This window comes from Archocentrus centrarchus, chromosome 13, assembly GCF_007364275.1.
Source record: "Archocentrus centrarchus isolate MPI-CPG fArcCen1 chromosome 13, fArcCen1, whole genome shotgun sequence".
In the NCBI taxonomy this organism is placed as follows: domain Eukaryota; kingdom Metazoa; phylum Chordata; class Actinopteri; order Cichliformes; family Cichlidae; genus Archocentrus; species Archocentrus centrarchus.
In genome coordinates this window covers 5,619,106-5,637,780 of record NC_044358.1, presented here as the reverse complement: position 1 = coordinate 5,637,780, position 18,675 = coordinate 5,619,106, and the positions used below count along the sequence as shown (strand labels likewise).

Below are 18,675 nucleotides of genomic sequence, written 5' to 3'. Positions count from 1 at the left end.
TTTGATGACTGGATAAACTTTAACAACAAAGAATATTAATGCAGTCCAAATTTTTAGTGCACAGATCTCAACAGTTGTATTACTTTAATGGATCTAGTCCCAGCCATCTCCTTGCTTTAAGGCAGAGGTGCCCAAACTCTTTGACATCAATTCATGGACCAGAAGGGGGCAGGGCCGGAAATGGCCCATGGGCCGCGAGTTTGGACACCCCTGCTTTAAGACTTAAGTCCAATGAACACTTTTCTGACATCACCTGACATCAAATTAATGATACTCTCCATAGTTTTTACTCAGAGCTGTATAGCTCAGAGGTAATTGCTAATAAGAATACATGTGATTGCCTTTGGATATTATTGAACCACCAAGTCTAGCTGAGACTGAATCACTGGCATTAGACCAAACCTTTAACTCTGAATGAACCCAAGGATGCTGCTCTGGAAATGCGTTGTGGTAAATCCCTGGGTTTAGATGGAATTCCCCCAGAAGTGTATACAACTTTTTGGGAGAGCCTGGGTCCCTTATTGTACGATACAAGCCTCTTTGGATAAAGGCTTTTTTGACACCAAAGATGTGAATATGGCAGTTATAACACTAAAAAAGGAAAAGACCCATATGACTGCTCTCATTATAGCCCCCCATCTCTTCTGAATGCTGACATTAAAATTTATACTAAAGTAGTTGCATGATGACTTTGGCCCTTAATGACCAAACTAATTCATATGGATCAAACAGGTTTTTATTAGTTCTAGACTGCCTTCACTGCCTTAATATGAGAAGATTGTTACATATAATACACAGCACCTCATCATCACCATTACTATCTCATTGGATGCAATGAAAGCATTTGACAGTCTGGAGTGGCAATGCCTATGGTCAGTGTTGGAATCTTTTGGCTTTGGCACTTCATAAGTATAATTAGGGTACTGTATACTAATCCATTGGCCATGGTAATGACAGGAAGACCCCGTTGATCTTTGTTTAACATTGCCAGAGGTACTAGACAGGGCTGTCCCTCAAGTCCATTTCTTTTTGCTTTCTCTCTAGAACCTCTGGCTCAGACAAGTCACATGTCTGATTCTATTACCCCCCATTACTTTGTGTGGGACCAAACATAAATCCTCCTTATAGGAAATGAACAGAAATCTATTCCTAACATTCTATATATATATTTTTTTTAAAGTTTTGGTGACTTATAAGGCTACCGGATTAATTGGATTGAATCTGCATTCCAACCGTTGAATGAACCGATGAAAGGCATATCACTGCCATCAGATATACCAGTGGTTAATAAGTTTAAATACCTGGGTATTGATGTTTCAGCATCTTTGTAGTTAACAGTTAATTTTGAGGATACCCTCATGCGGCTTTCTTGTGATCTCAAAAGCTGCTCCTCATTACCAAACTCTCTGAGATCTTGCATATCTATTATTAAAATGAATGTACTTCCTTGGATTAACTATGTAAGTTCAATGTTGCCCTGGCCAACTCCAACTGGTTTCTGGCATAGATTACAACATGTGACAATTTGTCTGGAATGGTAAACACCCCATATAAGGTTTTCTACCATGCAGAGGGATAGATTTGATGGGAGACTTTCTTTACCAAAATTTAAATTATATTATTGGGTATTCACACTACGGCCTTTGATTAGTTGGTATAAAAATAAGACAGAGGTTTTGTGGTTCACCCATATAAGGTACAGGAAGTTGTATTTGCTAGTGTCCCTGTAAATCAGTGTAAGATACCTTTTTGGCCTGGTTGTATCCCACCTTATCGCAGTATGGAGTGATACTGAAAAAGTTTGTGGTATCTTATCTAACTGGAACCCTCATTAGCTTATTTTTTTTATAATCACGTTCTTAATTGGCAAGCACCCAATTAAGACTGGACTGTGTTGACATTGGTATGACACGGGCATTCACTCTCTTAGCGATGTGTTTGATGAAGGGGGCCTATATTCCTTTGAGGATCTTTCTGTGCAGTTTAATTTGCAACGCTCTACCTTTTTCTTTTATCTGCAGCTGCAGACTGTGATGAAGACCTGGTGGTGTCCCATGGTAGGCTCCACTTAGCAATCACCCATTACTTGAGGAATTGTGTGGGACTCGAGAATACAGTGGAACAGTTTCCAAATTATATTGCTATATTGAGAGGAACATACAATCCATTGCCAGTGGATTCACAATGGTGCACATATTTTGGACCTCAGCCCTTGTTTTGACTGGGAAGGTGTTTGGGACATGGCTAAACAGTCTTCCAGGAATCCTGATCATCAACAAACATTTTATACATAGGACACAGACAACTCCATGAAGACTTTGTAGTATAAAACTTAAAGCTGACCCAAACTGTACACTTTGGTGTACACCTTTTATCAGTATGGGAATGTCCTGGTGTGTCCCTTCCTTAACTTGAACCGTCCACAGCCCGAAACCAAAGATGAGGCAGTTAAAATTTGGGCACAAGTCTTAGGTCGTTATTGTATTGAGTGCCCCTTTATCCTTTTCTGGTTGTTAATTCTTCCTGCCTGTCGTATTTTCTCCCCTCTTGCCTCCTTCTGGACCAGGTTTGTCTTGGTTTTGTTGTTTTGTGGTTCCCTCCTCTTTCATTTACCTTAGATATTATTGCTTGTTTGTGTAAAAACAATAAAACTTTGATCACAAAAAATGAGCCAATATTTTTCTTAAAATGGTACATTTTCTCAGGTTAAAATCTGATGTTTTCCATGTTGTATTTTGAATCAAATAAAGGTGTGGGATTTGCAAATCAATGCATTATGCTTTTATGTACATTTTAAACAAAGGCATCCCTATGTTTTTTGAAAATGTGAAGGTAAAATTTTGCATGGTTTTATAAAATGTACTTGTTATTGTGGTCAGGGCGGAGCCACTTTTTTACACAATTTCCCAGCAGTAACTAAACCCCAAACTTCAAAAACCATTACCAACAGATACTACTTGCAAATTTATCACCATTTTAAATCAAGACCTTTTCTTTTAATGTTTCACAAAATAAGGCCCCAACTTTTTTATGAAGAAATAGCTTTGTCTTTATTTTAAGCCTGTGAAAATTGAGATATGTAAAAAAAAAAAGAAAAAAGAAACAGCTCTAACAGTTAATGCAGCTTCCTACATAAACTGCTTAAATTAAAACAAAGTCTAACAATTAATCACACTTGATTACTAGTTTTCAAATCAGTTGTGGTCTACAGATGCAAAATTTGGTAAACTGCATTACTGTTCAAACCTGAATACATGCACATTTCATTACTATCATGACCATCTTATGGAATGAACTAAATGGAATCAAAGAGATATCTGAAAAAGAGAGAAGACCTACCTCGCAGAATCTGATAAAGAAAAACTTTGGCATGGTCTGAGCTCAGAGGCTGCGGTGATACAATGATCTTATGGAGGTCACTTTGCATTAGTTCAGTCACCACATAGCTGACCAACAGGAGTTAAGGTTATAATAAATAAAGATTTCCAAGAGCAGAAACAGAAAATTTCACTGACAACCACAGAAAGATGGTGTAGTTATGCTAAAGATGTGCGTTTTTTTTTTTCCCCCTTTTCATACAAAGGTTAGGCCTCAGCATCGCACCAGTTTCTACTTTATCTTTCCATTTACCAGGAGCCCACCAGAAATATAATGTTATGTCATCTTCTTCATATATGATAGTATGATGATTTGAGACCAAAATGTAGCACACAACAGATCACTGCAATAAACTTAATTCAAAGTTTCACTTTTGTTGTATGTGTAGCCTTGAGGCCACATTATTTGCCACTATGTACATTCAAAAGGCACAGAATAAAGTGCTGTATGAAGCTGTGTGTGTGAATAGAGTAGAAAAGCACTTTACAAGTACCAGTCCATTTACCACTTCACTGTACTCAAATATTTCACCCAAATGTAATTCAGAAATTAACCACCAAAAAAAAAAAAAAAAAAAAAAAAAAAAGCAAACAAAGATAATAAATAAATACTCTCTGTCCTGCAAGAAAATTTACAATTCCAGTGTTGCCAGTAGTCACTGTACGCATGTTATTTCATGACAGAACAGTTTGTAGACGTGGGTCATAACAGCAGGAGACAAATTAGAAATTCAACCCTAAATTTCTGACTACAGTCTCTGAAGTTCTACATGACCCTTTACAGGGTGCCATGAAAGCTATAACTGCTGTTTTGGATTAATTCATTTTCACACTGCTTTTCTTTCCAAAAAAAAAAACCTTAAAGTAGCAGTATCTATGAGTCCACCAATTTGTCTAAACAGATGTCTGCATACAGCTTCTAATCACAAAATTTGTGTCCCATGAACTGTACAGTATAACAAAATAACAGAACATAGCATCACACCGCAAGTGAAGAGTCATGCTTCCTTTGGCTTCATCCTTATTCACAAGGGGGTTGCTGTAGTGGATGGTAAATGGACTGGTTCCTATATAGCACTTTTCTACTCTACTTGAGCACTCAAAGCACTTTATACAACACCTCAGTCACCCATTCATACAGTACAAGCACTTTTTTCTACACTTACACTCCCCTCCAAAAGTATTGAAACAGTGAGGTCAGTCCCTTTATTTTTGATGAAGACTGAAAACATTTGGATTTGATATTAAAAAGATATAAATATGAGACAGAAGATCAGCATCTCAGCTTTTATTTCCAGGTGTTTACATCTGGATTTGATACACAGTTCAGAAGATAGTACCTTTAGTAAAAATGATTTAAGCAGAAAAATTCACTATGAAAGAACAATATAGCATCCTCAACTTCACCAAAGAGCAAAACTCTTAAATGTGGATTCTTAAACATTAGGTCTCTCTCTTCTAAGTCCCTGTTAGAAAATGATTTAATAATTGATCAACATATTGATTTATTCTGCCTTACAGAAACCTGGTTACAGCAGGATGAATATGTTAGTTTAAATGAATCAACACCCCCGAGTCATACTGTCAGAATCCTTGACACACAGGTCGAGGAGGAGGAATAGCATTATTAATTAACCAAAGAGCCAGACAGTTTTAATTCATCTGACAGCCTGACTCTTAGCCTTGTCAACCCCAACTGAAAAATTCAAAAACTAGCTTTATTTGTTGTTCTCCATCGTCCACCTGGCCCTTGGAGTTTGTCTGAGTTCTCAGACTTTTTAATCTGGTTTGGTAGCCTGATGAGACGGTGATGTTTGGCAAAAGAAAGGATCTGCTCATGATCCCAAACATATGAGCATCTGTGAAACACAGCGGAGATAATGTCTTGGCTTGGGCTTGTATAGCTTCTTCTGGGACAGGGTCATTGATCTTCTCTGATGATGTCACGCATGATGGCAGCAGTACAATGAACTCAGAAGTCTACGAAAACATTTTGTCTGTCAATTTAATCCTTTAACTCTGGGCGATCACCGCTGGTTTCCTGCCCTTACTAGCTGCAAACAGCTGGTTAACACGTAGCATATCAGCACCGAGTCAGCTGATCAAAAGAACTTTGATCAGCTGGCTTTATACCGTAACTTTGGGACCGTTTGTCCTATCAGACAAATGCAAACGGTTCCTGAAAGCTCAGAAACTACACATCACAGCCATACGGGGGTATTATGGTATTTGTTGCCAGAATTCCACGAACGTGTCAGCACTTCTTAAGTACACTGTGTCGCGTTCGACACGTTCGGAGGCGTATGGTTAAAGAAAGATGCAACCAAACTGATTGGGAGATCATTCATCATGCAGCAAGATAATGACCCAGCATACACTACCAACACTACAAAGGGCAGGAAGTACAAGCTTTTAGACTTTCCTAGTCAGTCTCGAGACTTAAACCCTACAGAGCATTTTACCTGCTAAAGAGCAGACTGAAGGGAGTAAACCCTCAAAACAGACAACTTCAAGAGGCTGTGGTGAAAGCCTGGAAAAGCATCACAAAAGAAGAATGCAAAGGTTTAGTGAGGTCAGTGGGTCACAGGCTTGATACAGTTATGTCAAGCAGAAGGATTTGCAACTAAATATTAACTCTTATTCACTTAATCTATTTTAAGTGTATCTGTTCCAGTATTTTTGCCCACAAGAAAAATGGGTGGGTTTAGACAAAAGGTGCCATCATCCAGATGTAAATACCTGGAAATAAAAGCTGAGATGCTATTTTGTCTCATATTTATCTTTTAATGTCAAAGCCAAATGTTTTCAGTCTACAGTTTCAATACAGTTCGAGGGGAGTGTAAGTGCTTTCTAACACTCCAGTGAATGCATCGGAGAGCATCTTGGGGTTTAGTATCTTGGTCAAGGATACTTTGGCATGCAGACATGAGCAGGCAGGGATCAAACCACCAACTTTCTGATTAGTAGGTAACCTGCTCCATCTCCACAGCTACTGCCATCTCCAAATGGTTGGATCCACATATTTTGATTCAGTAATTTTTTTTATTTTTTTTTTTTACACCAGATACTCCTCCTGATGCAACCTTCCCAGAGATTGTCTCCTTCTGGTCTTGAACCGGGGCTTTTTCGACATGAATCAACACTATACTATGAAGCTACCGCAAGTGGAGGGCTATAACTTTGTGAACTATGCCTGACACCAGTATACAAATAAGTAAAACTATGTAGGTAGTCCTGAAGTCTCTGAAAATACTGAATCCAATATAGGTCTGATGGAGTTTGTTATATTTCATTTCAGCAAACCAAGTAAATTTAATTGTTCACTGGTGTTTGTTGGTGCAAAACTGTACAAATCTATAATTTATTTAATGTTAAATTTTTTCTGTTAATTGTCAAGCAAAAAAAACAAAAAAAGGTTGACTATTTAATATATTCAACAAAGTTGATTTTTTTATAATTTCCTACAGTTCTATTACTTACCTCTCACTACCAGGCAATAAACTAAAGCTTCCCCTGCATATGTTTAAATTAGGCAAAGGTCCCGACAGTGCAACACCAGGCTGCTTTTATTTATTTATTTTTTTGTATTAGCAAATAGCCAGCTCAATAAAACTAACTGGAAGGCAATATTGCAAAATGCCCTAATGGCTAGAATACTCAGTCAGCACAGCGTTTCAGCTGCAAAGGGAAAACCACCTGGCAAAAATTGTGGTAGTGAGACATACAGTGGGGGAAATTATTATTTGATCCTGTGCTGAATTTATAAGCTTCCTCAGACAGAACATCAACCAAAAATGCAGAAAAATACACCTTATATAAAAGCTAGAAATTGATTTGCATGTCACAGGGTCAAGTAAGTATTTGATCCCAAAGCAAAATATGACTTAGTACTTGATGGAGAAACCCTTATTATTTTAAGGTGATCTTTCTTTTTCACATGACTGTACTCTTTTTACACATCTATTCATACAGCGATTTTGTTTTTATGCCTTTAAATAATTTTTTTGCTGATGAAACTTTTCATTCAGTATTTTGCTCAAAGACATTTGAAGATGTGCAGTGAAGGAACTGGGATACAGTACGTAGATGAGCCAGAGCTGCCTCGCCTACCATCATGGTAGTCACTTAAGTGATGATGTTCCTACAAATATTACTGCAATTTCTAACAATAACCTGGTAACTAGTCTAATACAGCGATAACAGAAAATATTTTGTAACATGACAGAAGTTTTTTATATTTCTTTAGCATCAGGTAAGAGTTATTTACTATAAAATTAGGGGGCAAAAGAAAATAATTTGTAGCACTGCTTACTGTGGACTAAACTAAAACAAACTGAGATCAGAGTTTCTGTCAGGGCATCTAAAATCTCTGATTTATTTATTGTAAAACTTCAATATGCATTTACAGATTTTCCTTAGAAAAATAAAATAAATGACCTTAAGGTGACTGCTGTGATTTGACAAATAAAACTGAATTTAATTTTTCCCCTTATTGACAATAGAAATAATACATTTACCATTACAGAATAGAAATGAAGCATATGCCTACACAGAACCCCAATATTTATCATTAATTTTCATTTATTGGGGCCCTGCTTTTCTTGTGGAGTAGAACTTCAAATATTACCAAAAGGCTTTCTTACCAGGGTAGTGCTCTCTTCACACTGAAAGCTGGCAGGAAGAGGAGCTGCTTATCAAGCACTACAAGTTTCACTGCAGAACTTATTACATATGCTTTTATGCAGTTTCAAAGTTTGTGCGCTGAACCTTTGGCAAAAACTGTGTTAACACTACATATTCTCCATAATATATCACAGCCAATGACATTCCTCTCATTTCAGCTGTGCTTCCTGTATCTTCTGCCTCATCTGAGTTTCATATCACCACTGCCTGCGATATGTGTGCAGCACTTTCAGTGTTTAAGAGTCAATAATCTAGGGTTCCCACAAGCCTGTGAAATTAACTTTGTTAAAAGTAATTTTAATTTCAATTTCTTACATTTTTACTTCAAAAAAAGTTTTTCCTAGTTTTTTTTTTTTATGCCAGTTTAAGTGGCTATACTTTAGAAATACTTCAAGAAATGACAGCCAAACTTGGGGCATGGCTGAGAGTCCCAAGCCTCTAAAAACAGTGAAGGTAGCCCTCCACCGTGACCACAGTGAGGGCTGGTGTGAAGGTGAAAATCAAATAATCCTGAATGACAGCACTGACAGAGTCAGTTTGGTTCACTGACTGATCATTTCATATCATATCCTATCAATGAAACCCCGTTCTAGTAAAATAAATAGTTTTTTTTTTTTAAACTTTACCCCTCTTTTCTTCCCCTTTTCAAAAATTACAACCACAAATCGCACTCAAGTGAGTTTGTTTGTATGGCATGTCATTTCAATTCAGTTGCTAATTCAGTTATTCTCATTTTTAAAGTGTTTATCATTGTTTAAGAAGTTTGAATTTGCAAGATAAATCTGCGTGATTTTCTCCTCCCTTGATCATTCCAAAATTTCCAGCTGGTTCGTGAGCATGTGCTGAACATCTTGAAAGATCTACATGTAGAATGATTAAGTGTGCGTGCCCACCGATCGATGAGTTGCCTTTTACTATGTAGCTACCTGGTATGTGTTTAGCGGAGATCATGAAATTTGGATAAATACGACAAAAAGTACAAGTTGATGATTTCTGAACAGTCATTGTGATCTTAAACAGTCCATTTAACTCTGACAACATTCACAGTTCTTACCTTTTCCTTTACCTTTCAAGTAATTTGCTGAAGCTTAGTTGCCTCAACCGGCCTCTCTGTCTCATACGAGCAGCCATGTTTACCAAACTACCTCAATCCTAGCAGCACTGGGCTCAATGCATTTTCAACTATGTTTGTGCATACCTATCCAATCAATTCTTACGTCTGTGTGTATGTTTTTTTTACGTTAATGGGAACCCTAATAATAGGTTTCACGACAGCCCCTCTTTCCCAGAGTTTTCATTAGCGACTGCTAGTGTTAATATGCTCATGGAAACACTGCTTAACTATGTTTAGAAGACAGTTTGCCCATAGTTGTCAGCATGCCTACTTATGTCCCAAACTACAATTTCTAAAGTGAAGTTAGGCCAGCCATGCCTTTGGGATTCTTTTTTTTGTCCATTTCGTTTAAAGTCTGAAGTTTGGCCTGAAGAAAATCTGCCACAATTTCAGTATCATTTAACTCCGAGGCCCCATTTGTGGCAAAAGGAATACCTGAATCAATCTTTAAATCTGCAGTAAAGGATACATTTCTTCAAAGTAGTCGATGTGTGGAGGTTGTAGTATGTCCAGCGCAGAGAGCACCTGAGGCCAGAGGCAAAGCTGTGGTCAGTTTTCAGGGTGAATGCCATCTTTAGTTCTGAAACACGTCCATCTTTGTTTTTAAAACTATACTGATGTTCTCTTTCTAGAGAAAGATAGCTTCAGATCCTTGGATGGATGTTTGTGGGTTTGTGATGTTGTGATGATGATTTTAGCACCGTGATGTACTTACATTCTCATGTTTGAAGAAGCACAGCATCTTCAGCTCACGAAATACCCTCTTGCAAGAAACAAGGTTTTGGAAGACATTGGGCATCTTTTTGAGAGCAACTCGTTTTCCATCTCTGGGATCTGTCACTGACCTGAGGGAACAGGAAAAATAGATTTAGTTGGTCTTTTGGGAGTCTAAAAATACTGCATATTAGAAAGAAAAAAAAAATCATTTTTAACTTTTTTATGGTTTACAAAAAAATCTCAGATTTCATCAACATTCAGTGTTTTGACAGAGAGCTCTGAACATGGAAAGACTGTAGTTACTTTTCAGCACCAACACTGGATGAAAAGTTGGGTAAAGAGAGCAGAACAAACCATGTCACATGTTGGATAAACTGGAAAAAATTAAGAAACTTGCAGCTCTGCTGTACACATGGTTAATTGATGGTTAGGGTTGTTAGTGATGGTAGAAGGGAAGTAACACACATGCACTCATCTCCATCTAACAATGACTTTAGCATATACAGACACAGACTTTTATGGAACATAATGATGAAGCCATGCAACATTTTACCCTCATACTATGACTAGTTTCAGTGCCCCCACATGTTCTCACAGTTACATTATTTTTTTCCCCACCTTTCTGAGTCTTCATAACTTCAAAAGTACATAAGATAGCCACATGACAATTTCAGAACATTAAAAAAACAAAAAAAACAACACATTTTAGCTCCGTTCAAAGTTGCAGCTTCTAGCCACATCCACACACTCCATGTGCAACACTAAAGCCAAAATCAAATAACTTTTTTTCAGCACGAACTTTTTCCGCAACCAAGTTTAAGTATCCACATTATCAAACTTCAAAAAGTGTATTTTGAGTAAACTTTCAAGTGGCTGGTCAAAATAAGTTACAGCATATGAAAGTTCTCCTTTCACCTACATTTTGATTCCATCTTCTATGCAAACGGTAAATGGACTGGTTCTTATATAGCGCTTTTCTACGCTACATGAGCACTCTATACAAAATGCCTCATTCACCCATTCACACAAGCTTTCTACATGCTCGACCTCGAGCCACAGCCACCTCAAGCAGAAGGAGCACACGGAGAACGTGCAAACTCCACACAGAAAGACTGGATGAAGGTGGCTTTGAACCCAGACCTTCTTGCTGTGAGGCAACAGTGCAACCCACTGTGCCACCATGCTGCCTCACTTCAGAAGACACTTGGAATTAAATATGCTAAAATGAACGTGCACAGCTGATTCTGAGGTTAAGTGGCAACTTTCTTCAGATTTGATTGCTTTTATGCGGCATGTAAGATTGTTTTGAAACGTGCCCCAAACAGCAATAATACACACAACATTTTCTCTTTATTACTGTATGATCTTTACAATATAAAGCACCTCGAGGTGACTGTTGTTATGATTTGGCACTATATAAATAAAACCAAATGAAATTGAATATTTTATCTTACCTACTCCACTTATGATTTGCAATAAAATGAAGACATTCAAATATGACACATTTTTACAAATTCTGACATTCTCAATTCTCTCTAAGCTTGTGTGGGAGGCCCACCAGCAGCCTACACCTGTTTCAACAATATACAGAATACACAGAGACACACACCCACACAGACCATGCCCTTAGGCCATTCCACAAAAATACATTTTAGTTTTATGACTTTTGCTACACTTAGGTCTAGCACAGATCCAGAAACAGACTTTTGGAGATAATGATGCAGACATCCATGTTTGTTTCCCTGCTGGGTCTCATCTGTTACTACATGTCCTCCTGTGATTTATCACGACCCCTTTTCAGAAGAAAAAGCCATTGATAGGACTCATGAATAAAAAGATTTAAAGGAGTTGCTGACCTTGTTGTCTCTGCTAGCAGCTGTTGTGCACTAAAATTGTGCATTTTATGATTCTGGCAGTGTACACAAACAGTTATAAGATATGCATTTTCAGAACTGCAAGTATGGGCAGATTTTCTCCCCTGAACCAGTGCTTAAAATGCTTTTCTCCATTTGAAATGAAATCATATTTGTATGAATACAGATTAATTTTCTCCACCACTACCACCTAAATACACAATGACTCAATTGTTCTAATGGTTACAATAGAGTACGTGCTGCCATATGCACTAAAGACCTGCTGCACATATGGCAAATATTGCACACGTAAGCCAGCAATATTAGCCATCACATGTCTGAAGAGGGATTTAGCGATTAGCTAAAAGAATCTTTAAGAGCTGGAATTCAGAGATCAAAGCCTCGTGAGGAACACAGCAGGTGTAAGAGCACTCCAACTGCACGCACTACTGCCCCTGCAGTACTACCTTAAGGAACCTTTTCAAATAGGATCAGTCAAAGAAAACAGATGGCAGTGGACTAAGATCACAGGTTTCACCAGGACTGTACTCCAAACACCATCAATAAGCCCAGTCAATCCAAAAGGCCAAACAGCAGCCACAGTGCTGAGCAACTATTACTATGCACAGCCTCCCCAACATGCAGCTTTAGTATTCATGGTTACTTATAATTAGGTAAGGAAGTAGCTCCATTTTCATCCATTTATCCTGTTCAGGGTTGCGGGCGGGCTGGAGCCTAGCCCAGCTGTCATGGGGCGAGAGTTAGGGTACACCCTGGCTAACACAGAGAGACAGACAACCATTCACACCTGTGGGCAATTTAGAATCACCAATTAACCTAACCCTCCCCTTTGGACTGTGGGGAGGGCACCGGCGCACCCGGAGGAAACCCACGCAGACACGGAAAGTATCCTAGGAAGCACAAGTAAGCCAGCAGTCTGAGAGTGAAGTGCTCTATTTGGGTGATATGGTACTATGAGGTCTTTAGGATAAGATGGGGCCTGATTATTCAAGACCTTGTATGTGAGGAGAAGGATTTTTAATTCAATTCTGGATTGTGGTCTCATTGTTGCCCCTCTAGTGCACCTGTTGTTGCTCCAAAACCAGCTGAAACTGATTAACACCCCCCCTCTGCCAGATCAATATCCCATAAGTTTGATTGACTTGATGCAAAACTCTGATTAAAAAGGGTTCCTTTAATTTTTTTTAGCAGAAAACATATGAGTACACATACATCAAACTTTTATACTGTCTGTGATGATGACAGAGCAGACCAAGCTAATTAAAAAGACCCTTTTTCCCCCTCCAGCTCTTCAAGATGACATCATGGTCCACAGTGACACATTCTTGTTTGTGGGCCCACTGGATTAAAATGGAGGCTCCACTCTTTATTTACTTGTTGACAAAGTGAACCCTGGTATCGGAGCTCCACTGATGATGGCTTTCTATACTTACACACACGCTTAACTCAGGGTGAACATACTCAGAGTTGACTGAACTAACTCTGGTCAGCCCTTCTGGAACTGAAAACTCAGAGTTGCAGATCTCACAGTTCAATTGTGGGCTGGAGTCTAAGACGGTGGAATTAATCTGCAGAATGAGAGCCTAAAGTGAAACAGCAGGTGATTATATTGCTCAGTTATAAATACATGTGCATGCATATTACCTACACTCCCTCCATCCAGCAAGCCAATCCCAGTCCTGCTCATTTTTGTTTGTTTTTTTTAACTAAAACTGGGCAGCACGATGGTTACCACTGTTGCCTCACAGCTGGAAGGTCTGGGTTCGATTCCACCTTGGCCCGGGCCTTTCTGTGTGGAGTTTGCATGTTCTCCCGGTGCTCCGGTTTCCTCCCACAGGCCAAAGACATGCAGTTAGTGAGGTTAGGTTAATTGGTGATTCTAAATTGCCCATTGGTGTGAATGGTTGTCTGTGTTAGGCTGGTGACCTGCCCAGGGTGTACCCTAACTCTCGCCCTATGACAGCTGAGATAGGCTCCTGCCCCCTGCAACCCTGAACAGGATAAGTGGAGGAGAATGGATGGATAAATTAAGACTTTAATACAGACCATTTCTTTAAATTTGTGAGCCATTCCATCACAAATTATTCTAGATCAGGAATCAAGTATATTATCACAGTGCTGTCTTCCAGCTGCTACAGAAAAAAGTTTGAATACCTTTTTGGTTTCATAGGAACTTCTAGAAACTAAAACTTACATTTATATTAGTCTAGCAGATTGTTACCACAGTCAATACCAGGTTTCTCTTCAGTACAGAAGGCAGGTGAAAAGGATTGTTTTTGGTGTTCAGGGCCAGACAGTCACAAAATTAAGTCCAAAGTTCTACACATCCCATAATGCCACTTGGTAACATCTTTGATGGGACACGTCCTGTTCCACAGCTACCAATAGGTGTCTACTAAGCATCCCCACCATTAAACACCAGGAGGGAGAGCGACTGGCATGAGCCTGTCCAACAGGGTTATCTGGACTTCAGGACATTAATACATATTGTGCATATATTACAATGTTGTAAACGACAATACATATAAATATATATATAATAATTATGTTGTTTAATAACAATTTGAAAATTGAGTTTGGAAAGTCCACAGAGAAGAAGTTCCAAGAGTTTTCTATTTAATGTGATTTTATATAAGATTAGCGCCATCAGATATTGAAATGTTTACCACATTTCAACATGTTTACAGTAACTTCCCAATGGCCGAGCTGTAGCCACGGCCTGTAGCAGTGGGTGTGATGGTGTACCGTGAAACCGCAGCGCGCTCCGCTTACCAGACGACTCCAAACGCTCCGTAGCCAATGGGCCTGTCAGGCTCAATATCCAGCTGCTGCTGTAGGTGGTGCGTGTGCTGCTGCTGCTGCTGCTGCTGCTGATGGTGGTGGTGATGGTGAGCTTTGACAGCAGCGGCTTGAACCTGGGCGGGCGCCGCGGCCGCCGCCGGCCCGGGAGCCTGACCGGGGGCAGGAGACGGGAAGTAGGGCTGCTGCTGGCCGGGGTTTAGCATCACCGCCGCCGCGGCAGCCGCTGCTGTGTGCTGCTGGACCGTGTGCACAGCGGCGGCGGAGCCCGGGTGTTGCAAGTGGTGCTGACCCGCGTGGTGGTGGTGATGCATGTGGGGAGGCGGTAGATGCTGGAGCTGGTGGTGGTGATGATGCGGGTGATGGGCAGCTACTGCTGAGGAGCCACCGTTGTAAGCAGCCATCATTTTTGTAACATTTGTAGCAGTTGTTCCGCAAAGAGCCATTCAGTGGTTCCGACCGCCTCCTGTTCCAAACTGCTACTCAGAATGAGAATAATGGCTACCAGACCGCAGCCCCGCGGAGAATCAAACTTATGGCAAACATAGAGAAACAGATTTCGTCCTTCAATGGTCCAATGGCAGACACTGGGAGTCTATCAGAAATGAAGCTATGTGATGTGGCGTTTTACCATAATACCAACCAGGATCTGACCCACTTCCCCTAAATTAATTTTCTATCTGGTACACATGAGGTCCCTGAAGCCTGGGGCTAGTGACGGAAGGCGTATCATGGGCAATGAATCCCCCCCCCCCCCCCAAGTCTACACTCTGTGCAGCTTTAACAGTGACACTGCTGACAACGCCAGATCAACAAGATTCAATAGAAAGGAACCCGCAACCGCCCCCCACCCCACCCCTCCCTCAATGAGTGAAAAAAAATAAAGTGGTTGGCCCTAGATGCCCCTCATGACAGAGATGGCACCCTCCGCCCCCTCCTGCTGAAATTCAGTTTCCCCTCTGAACAGTACAGCGCGATCTAAAGCCTGTCACATGGGGAGCGGAGCATTCATCTTTAAAAGTGTCCAAGTTTGCCCCACGCTCTGCTCCGGCGCCGCTGCTCTTCCCTCCCCACGGCTTAAAAATCGCATCTATTATTCCAAACTGGATCCTCGTTCAGATGAGTGACGGCAGCGTAATCTCACAGGCGTAATTAACACGCTGATCCGGTGCAGTGGAGGTGTATCCCAGCCCAGGCCACAACACAGCAGCGCAGAGAGGCAGGCAGGCCCGGGCCTCGGCCATCCACCCCACTCACATACTATTACAGCACTCCACCGAGCCGCGTGCTTCCAAAGAAACCCCCGTCAGTTTGACAGCGTGACGGAGCTCCGACCATGACTCAAAACACGAGAAATCCTCACAGACGGCTGGCAGGCTGCGTAATTCCCCCATCGACAGCGTTGTGTCTCCGGTCCTAATACGGCTCAAACGCGCGTATCCAAGCAGACTAACAACAAGAAGTTGAATCCTCTGACTGCGGGACAGATCCACGCAGCGGCACTCAACCCGACAACTCACAGCACGCGCGGCACCACAGAAAAAGCAGTCCCTCTGCTCGTGCCGCCGCTCGAAGCTCGGCCGCACCGCCACACTTCAGCCCACGGCGCTCCCGTGGCAGGAGAAAAGTATCGGTCACGAGGCAAGTGAAACAAGCAGTTGATCCAACATGGTGAACAAAACCCTACTCGCTCGGCGGTGAGATTAGGCAAGGCGGCCGACCAATCGCCTTCCGCGCGACGATGACGCAACCGTAATCTCTCTGATTGTCACCGCGCGCAGCCACTGGCGGTTTCCAGCGCGGGTGCCAGCTGATCAGAAAGCCCAATGACGTCCTTACAGAGGCAGAGAAACTGCTCAGCTCGGCTCAGGCCAGAGCGGAAAACAAGTGCAGCTCAATACAGCTTAGCAAAGAAACCTGAGATTTACGACTCCGGCCACTACTCCGCAGAAAGCAGCGCGTAATTGTTTCTGCGCTTTCTGCTCGAAAGCAGGTTCACAGCTGTGATGTGTCAGAAATGACTGCGGAAATAAGGCAGTGTTAATTACATGTTAACGCTCAGAGTTCTAATGATAGTACCAATAAATACTGACAAAATAAAAGGCTCAATACATTCCGCTTACTGCCCTGCAAATTATCTTTTGTGTACTTTTATTGAGATTTTCATTGAAATTAATCAAAACACACAAACATTTTCATTCTTCCCACTAATTTATTTAGGATGTAAAAACCTAAAGTGAACAAAAACTTCTGATTAGGATTTCTTGGAAATAATGACAGAAGTCAGCCTCTTCTGAGGGTCCAGTAATGCTATTTATAATGTCACCAGAAAAAATCAAAGCAAATAAAAATAAAGACCCATCACCGATGGGGATATCCTCCCATTATTAATGAAAATTTGAAAATAACGGTGAAGTCAGGATAACATTAAAGCCCCATTTCAGAACAGAAACCCTTCAGAAGAGATCTTATTACCTTCTGCAAAACTACTTTGCCCTAATTTGGAAGAAGAATAACTTCATGGATCCCAGAGGGAAATTCTTATGTCTGCCATAGTTCATCTGCTATTTGTATAAGATTTGAAAAGCCTGATGGCTGTGGGTACAAATGATTTTCTGTATCTCTCTATTTTACCACAGAAAGAAAGAAGTCTTCCAGTGTTGATGTTTTTTGTTCCATAAAGATGTTCTAAAGTGGGGGATCAGAGTTGTTCGGGATGGCTTCTGTGGTGGTGACTGGTTATCTGCCAAGTGGTGGTAAGACAGCAGCTCTGTAAGCTTCTTTGACATTTGCGTACAGCAGATCAAGGGTTTTATTTTCTCTGGTAGGACGGTCAACAAACTTTGTGAATCCAGTCCGGTGGGAGGAGAGAGAAACATGACTGATGTCTCCTGAAATTATAAAGAGTTCTTTTGGTACGTAATATGGTTGCATACCAACTACCAATAATTCAATATCAGGACAACACATCTTCTCCTTGACAGTGATCTGTGCAGGATTACACCATCTCTGGTTCACAAACAAAGCCAGACCACCACATTTTCTCTTGCCACCAGCTTTAGCAGGAGGCCTTGCCCTAAACTTTGATCCGAATACTTTTAGTCAGCCCTAGGTTAGTAAAGCTATAATACACATTTCAATTTGTGTTGCACATCTTTGAAGAGTAAAGAACACATTTCATGGCTCAGCTCCTTGTGGTTTTGGAGTCTATAGACCAGAAAGGTAAAACCTCAGAGACAGACGGAATGAGAACAATATCATCCTGCTTTATTTTGTGTGGGAGGATAAAAATACAAAATAATAAATAAATAAAAATAAAAATAGGATATCCCTACTCCCTATTAATCAAGAAAAAATACTGCAATTTTGCTATTGAGTAAAGAGTTTGTTAATGCCTCAGAAAAGTACACAAGAGGGACCCTTTTACTTCTTTCTGCCTGTTGAGCTATCTGCAGTGTTATCCATATAGTTTTTTGCTTGTTTATTTGAATTCTTCATTCATATTCTTCCTGCATGTTTTACGTCACTGCAGTAAAGTGCATTAGAACAAAAAGTTGTAAAAACAAAACAAAGAAAAAAACCTGTAAACTGCAACAGCTTTGCAGGAAATTCCATTTTATCATACAGGACTTGTCAAAATAAAGGTGCTCACCAGATTAAAAGTCTGGTGCAATTAATCTGAACACTGAGGACAGAACAATTCATAACTTTATCCACTGTGGGTGATGAGAACACAACTTAACACCCCATCTTGTTATCATCATCTTAAGCCACGGTTGAATTTAACAGTTTTAGCCTTAATTTGCAGATTTTGTCAGCACTCATTTTCTGCCGGGCAGTAGACAACATCTATTTCACCCTGACCGAGTGCTTCATGAATGAAATGGTACTTTACATCATTGCACTTACATCTGTCTGTTCACTGGTTAACAGAGTCACTGTTGGCTGTTTCTTTGATTTCCATGAAATGGCTGGACTTTGTTTAGTTAGGCTGAAAGAGAAACCTGTAGTGCTACATCTGTCTTCCACTGAAGATGCCTAGTCAGAGTCACTGAATGCTATTAAGTTCAAATCCTCCTCACTTTTCTTGAAACTCAGTTCATAAGAGCTT

The 18,675-nt window shown here is 40.4% G+C and overlaps 1 protein-coding gene across 1 annotated transcript in view; it reads right to left on the bottom strand.

Annotated features, from left to right (window-relative positions):
* Positions 1-15,296, bottom strand: part of nlk2 (nemo-like kinase, type 2) — a 34,835-nt gene extending 19,539 nt beyond the window's left edge. The window contains exons 1-4 of the mRNA XM_030743842.1: positions 14,538-15,296; positions 9,890-10,019; positions 9,644-9,699; positions 3,340-3,446 (exon numbers count right to left, since the gene is read on the bottom strand). Of these exons, the coding sequence (XP_030599702.1) occupies positions 3,340-3,446; positions 9,644-9,699; positions 9,890-10,019; positions 14,538-15,010 (766 nt within the window). The 5' untranslated portion in view covers positions 15,011-15,296. The remainder of the gene's footprint in view (positions 1-3,339; positions 3,447-9,643; positions 9,700-9,889; positions 10,020-14,537) is intronic.
* Positions 15,297-18,675: the final 3,379 nt, after the last annotated feature.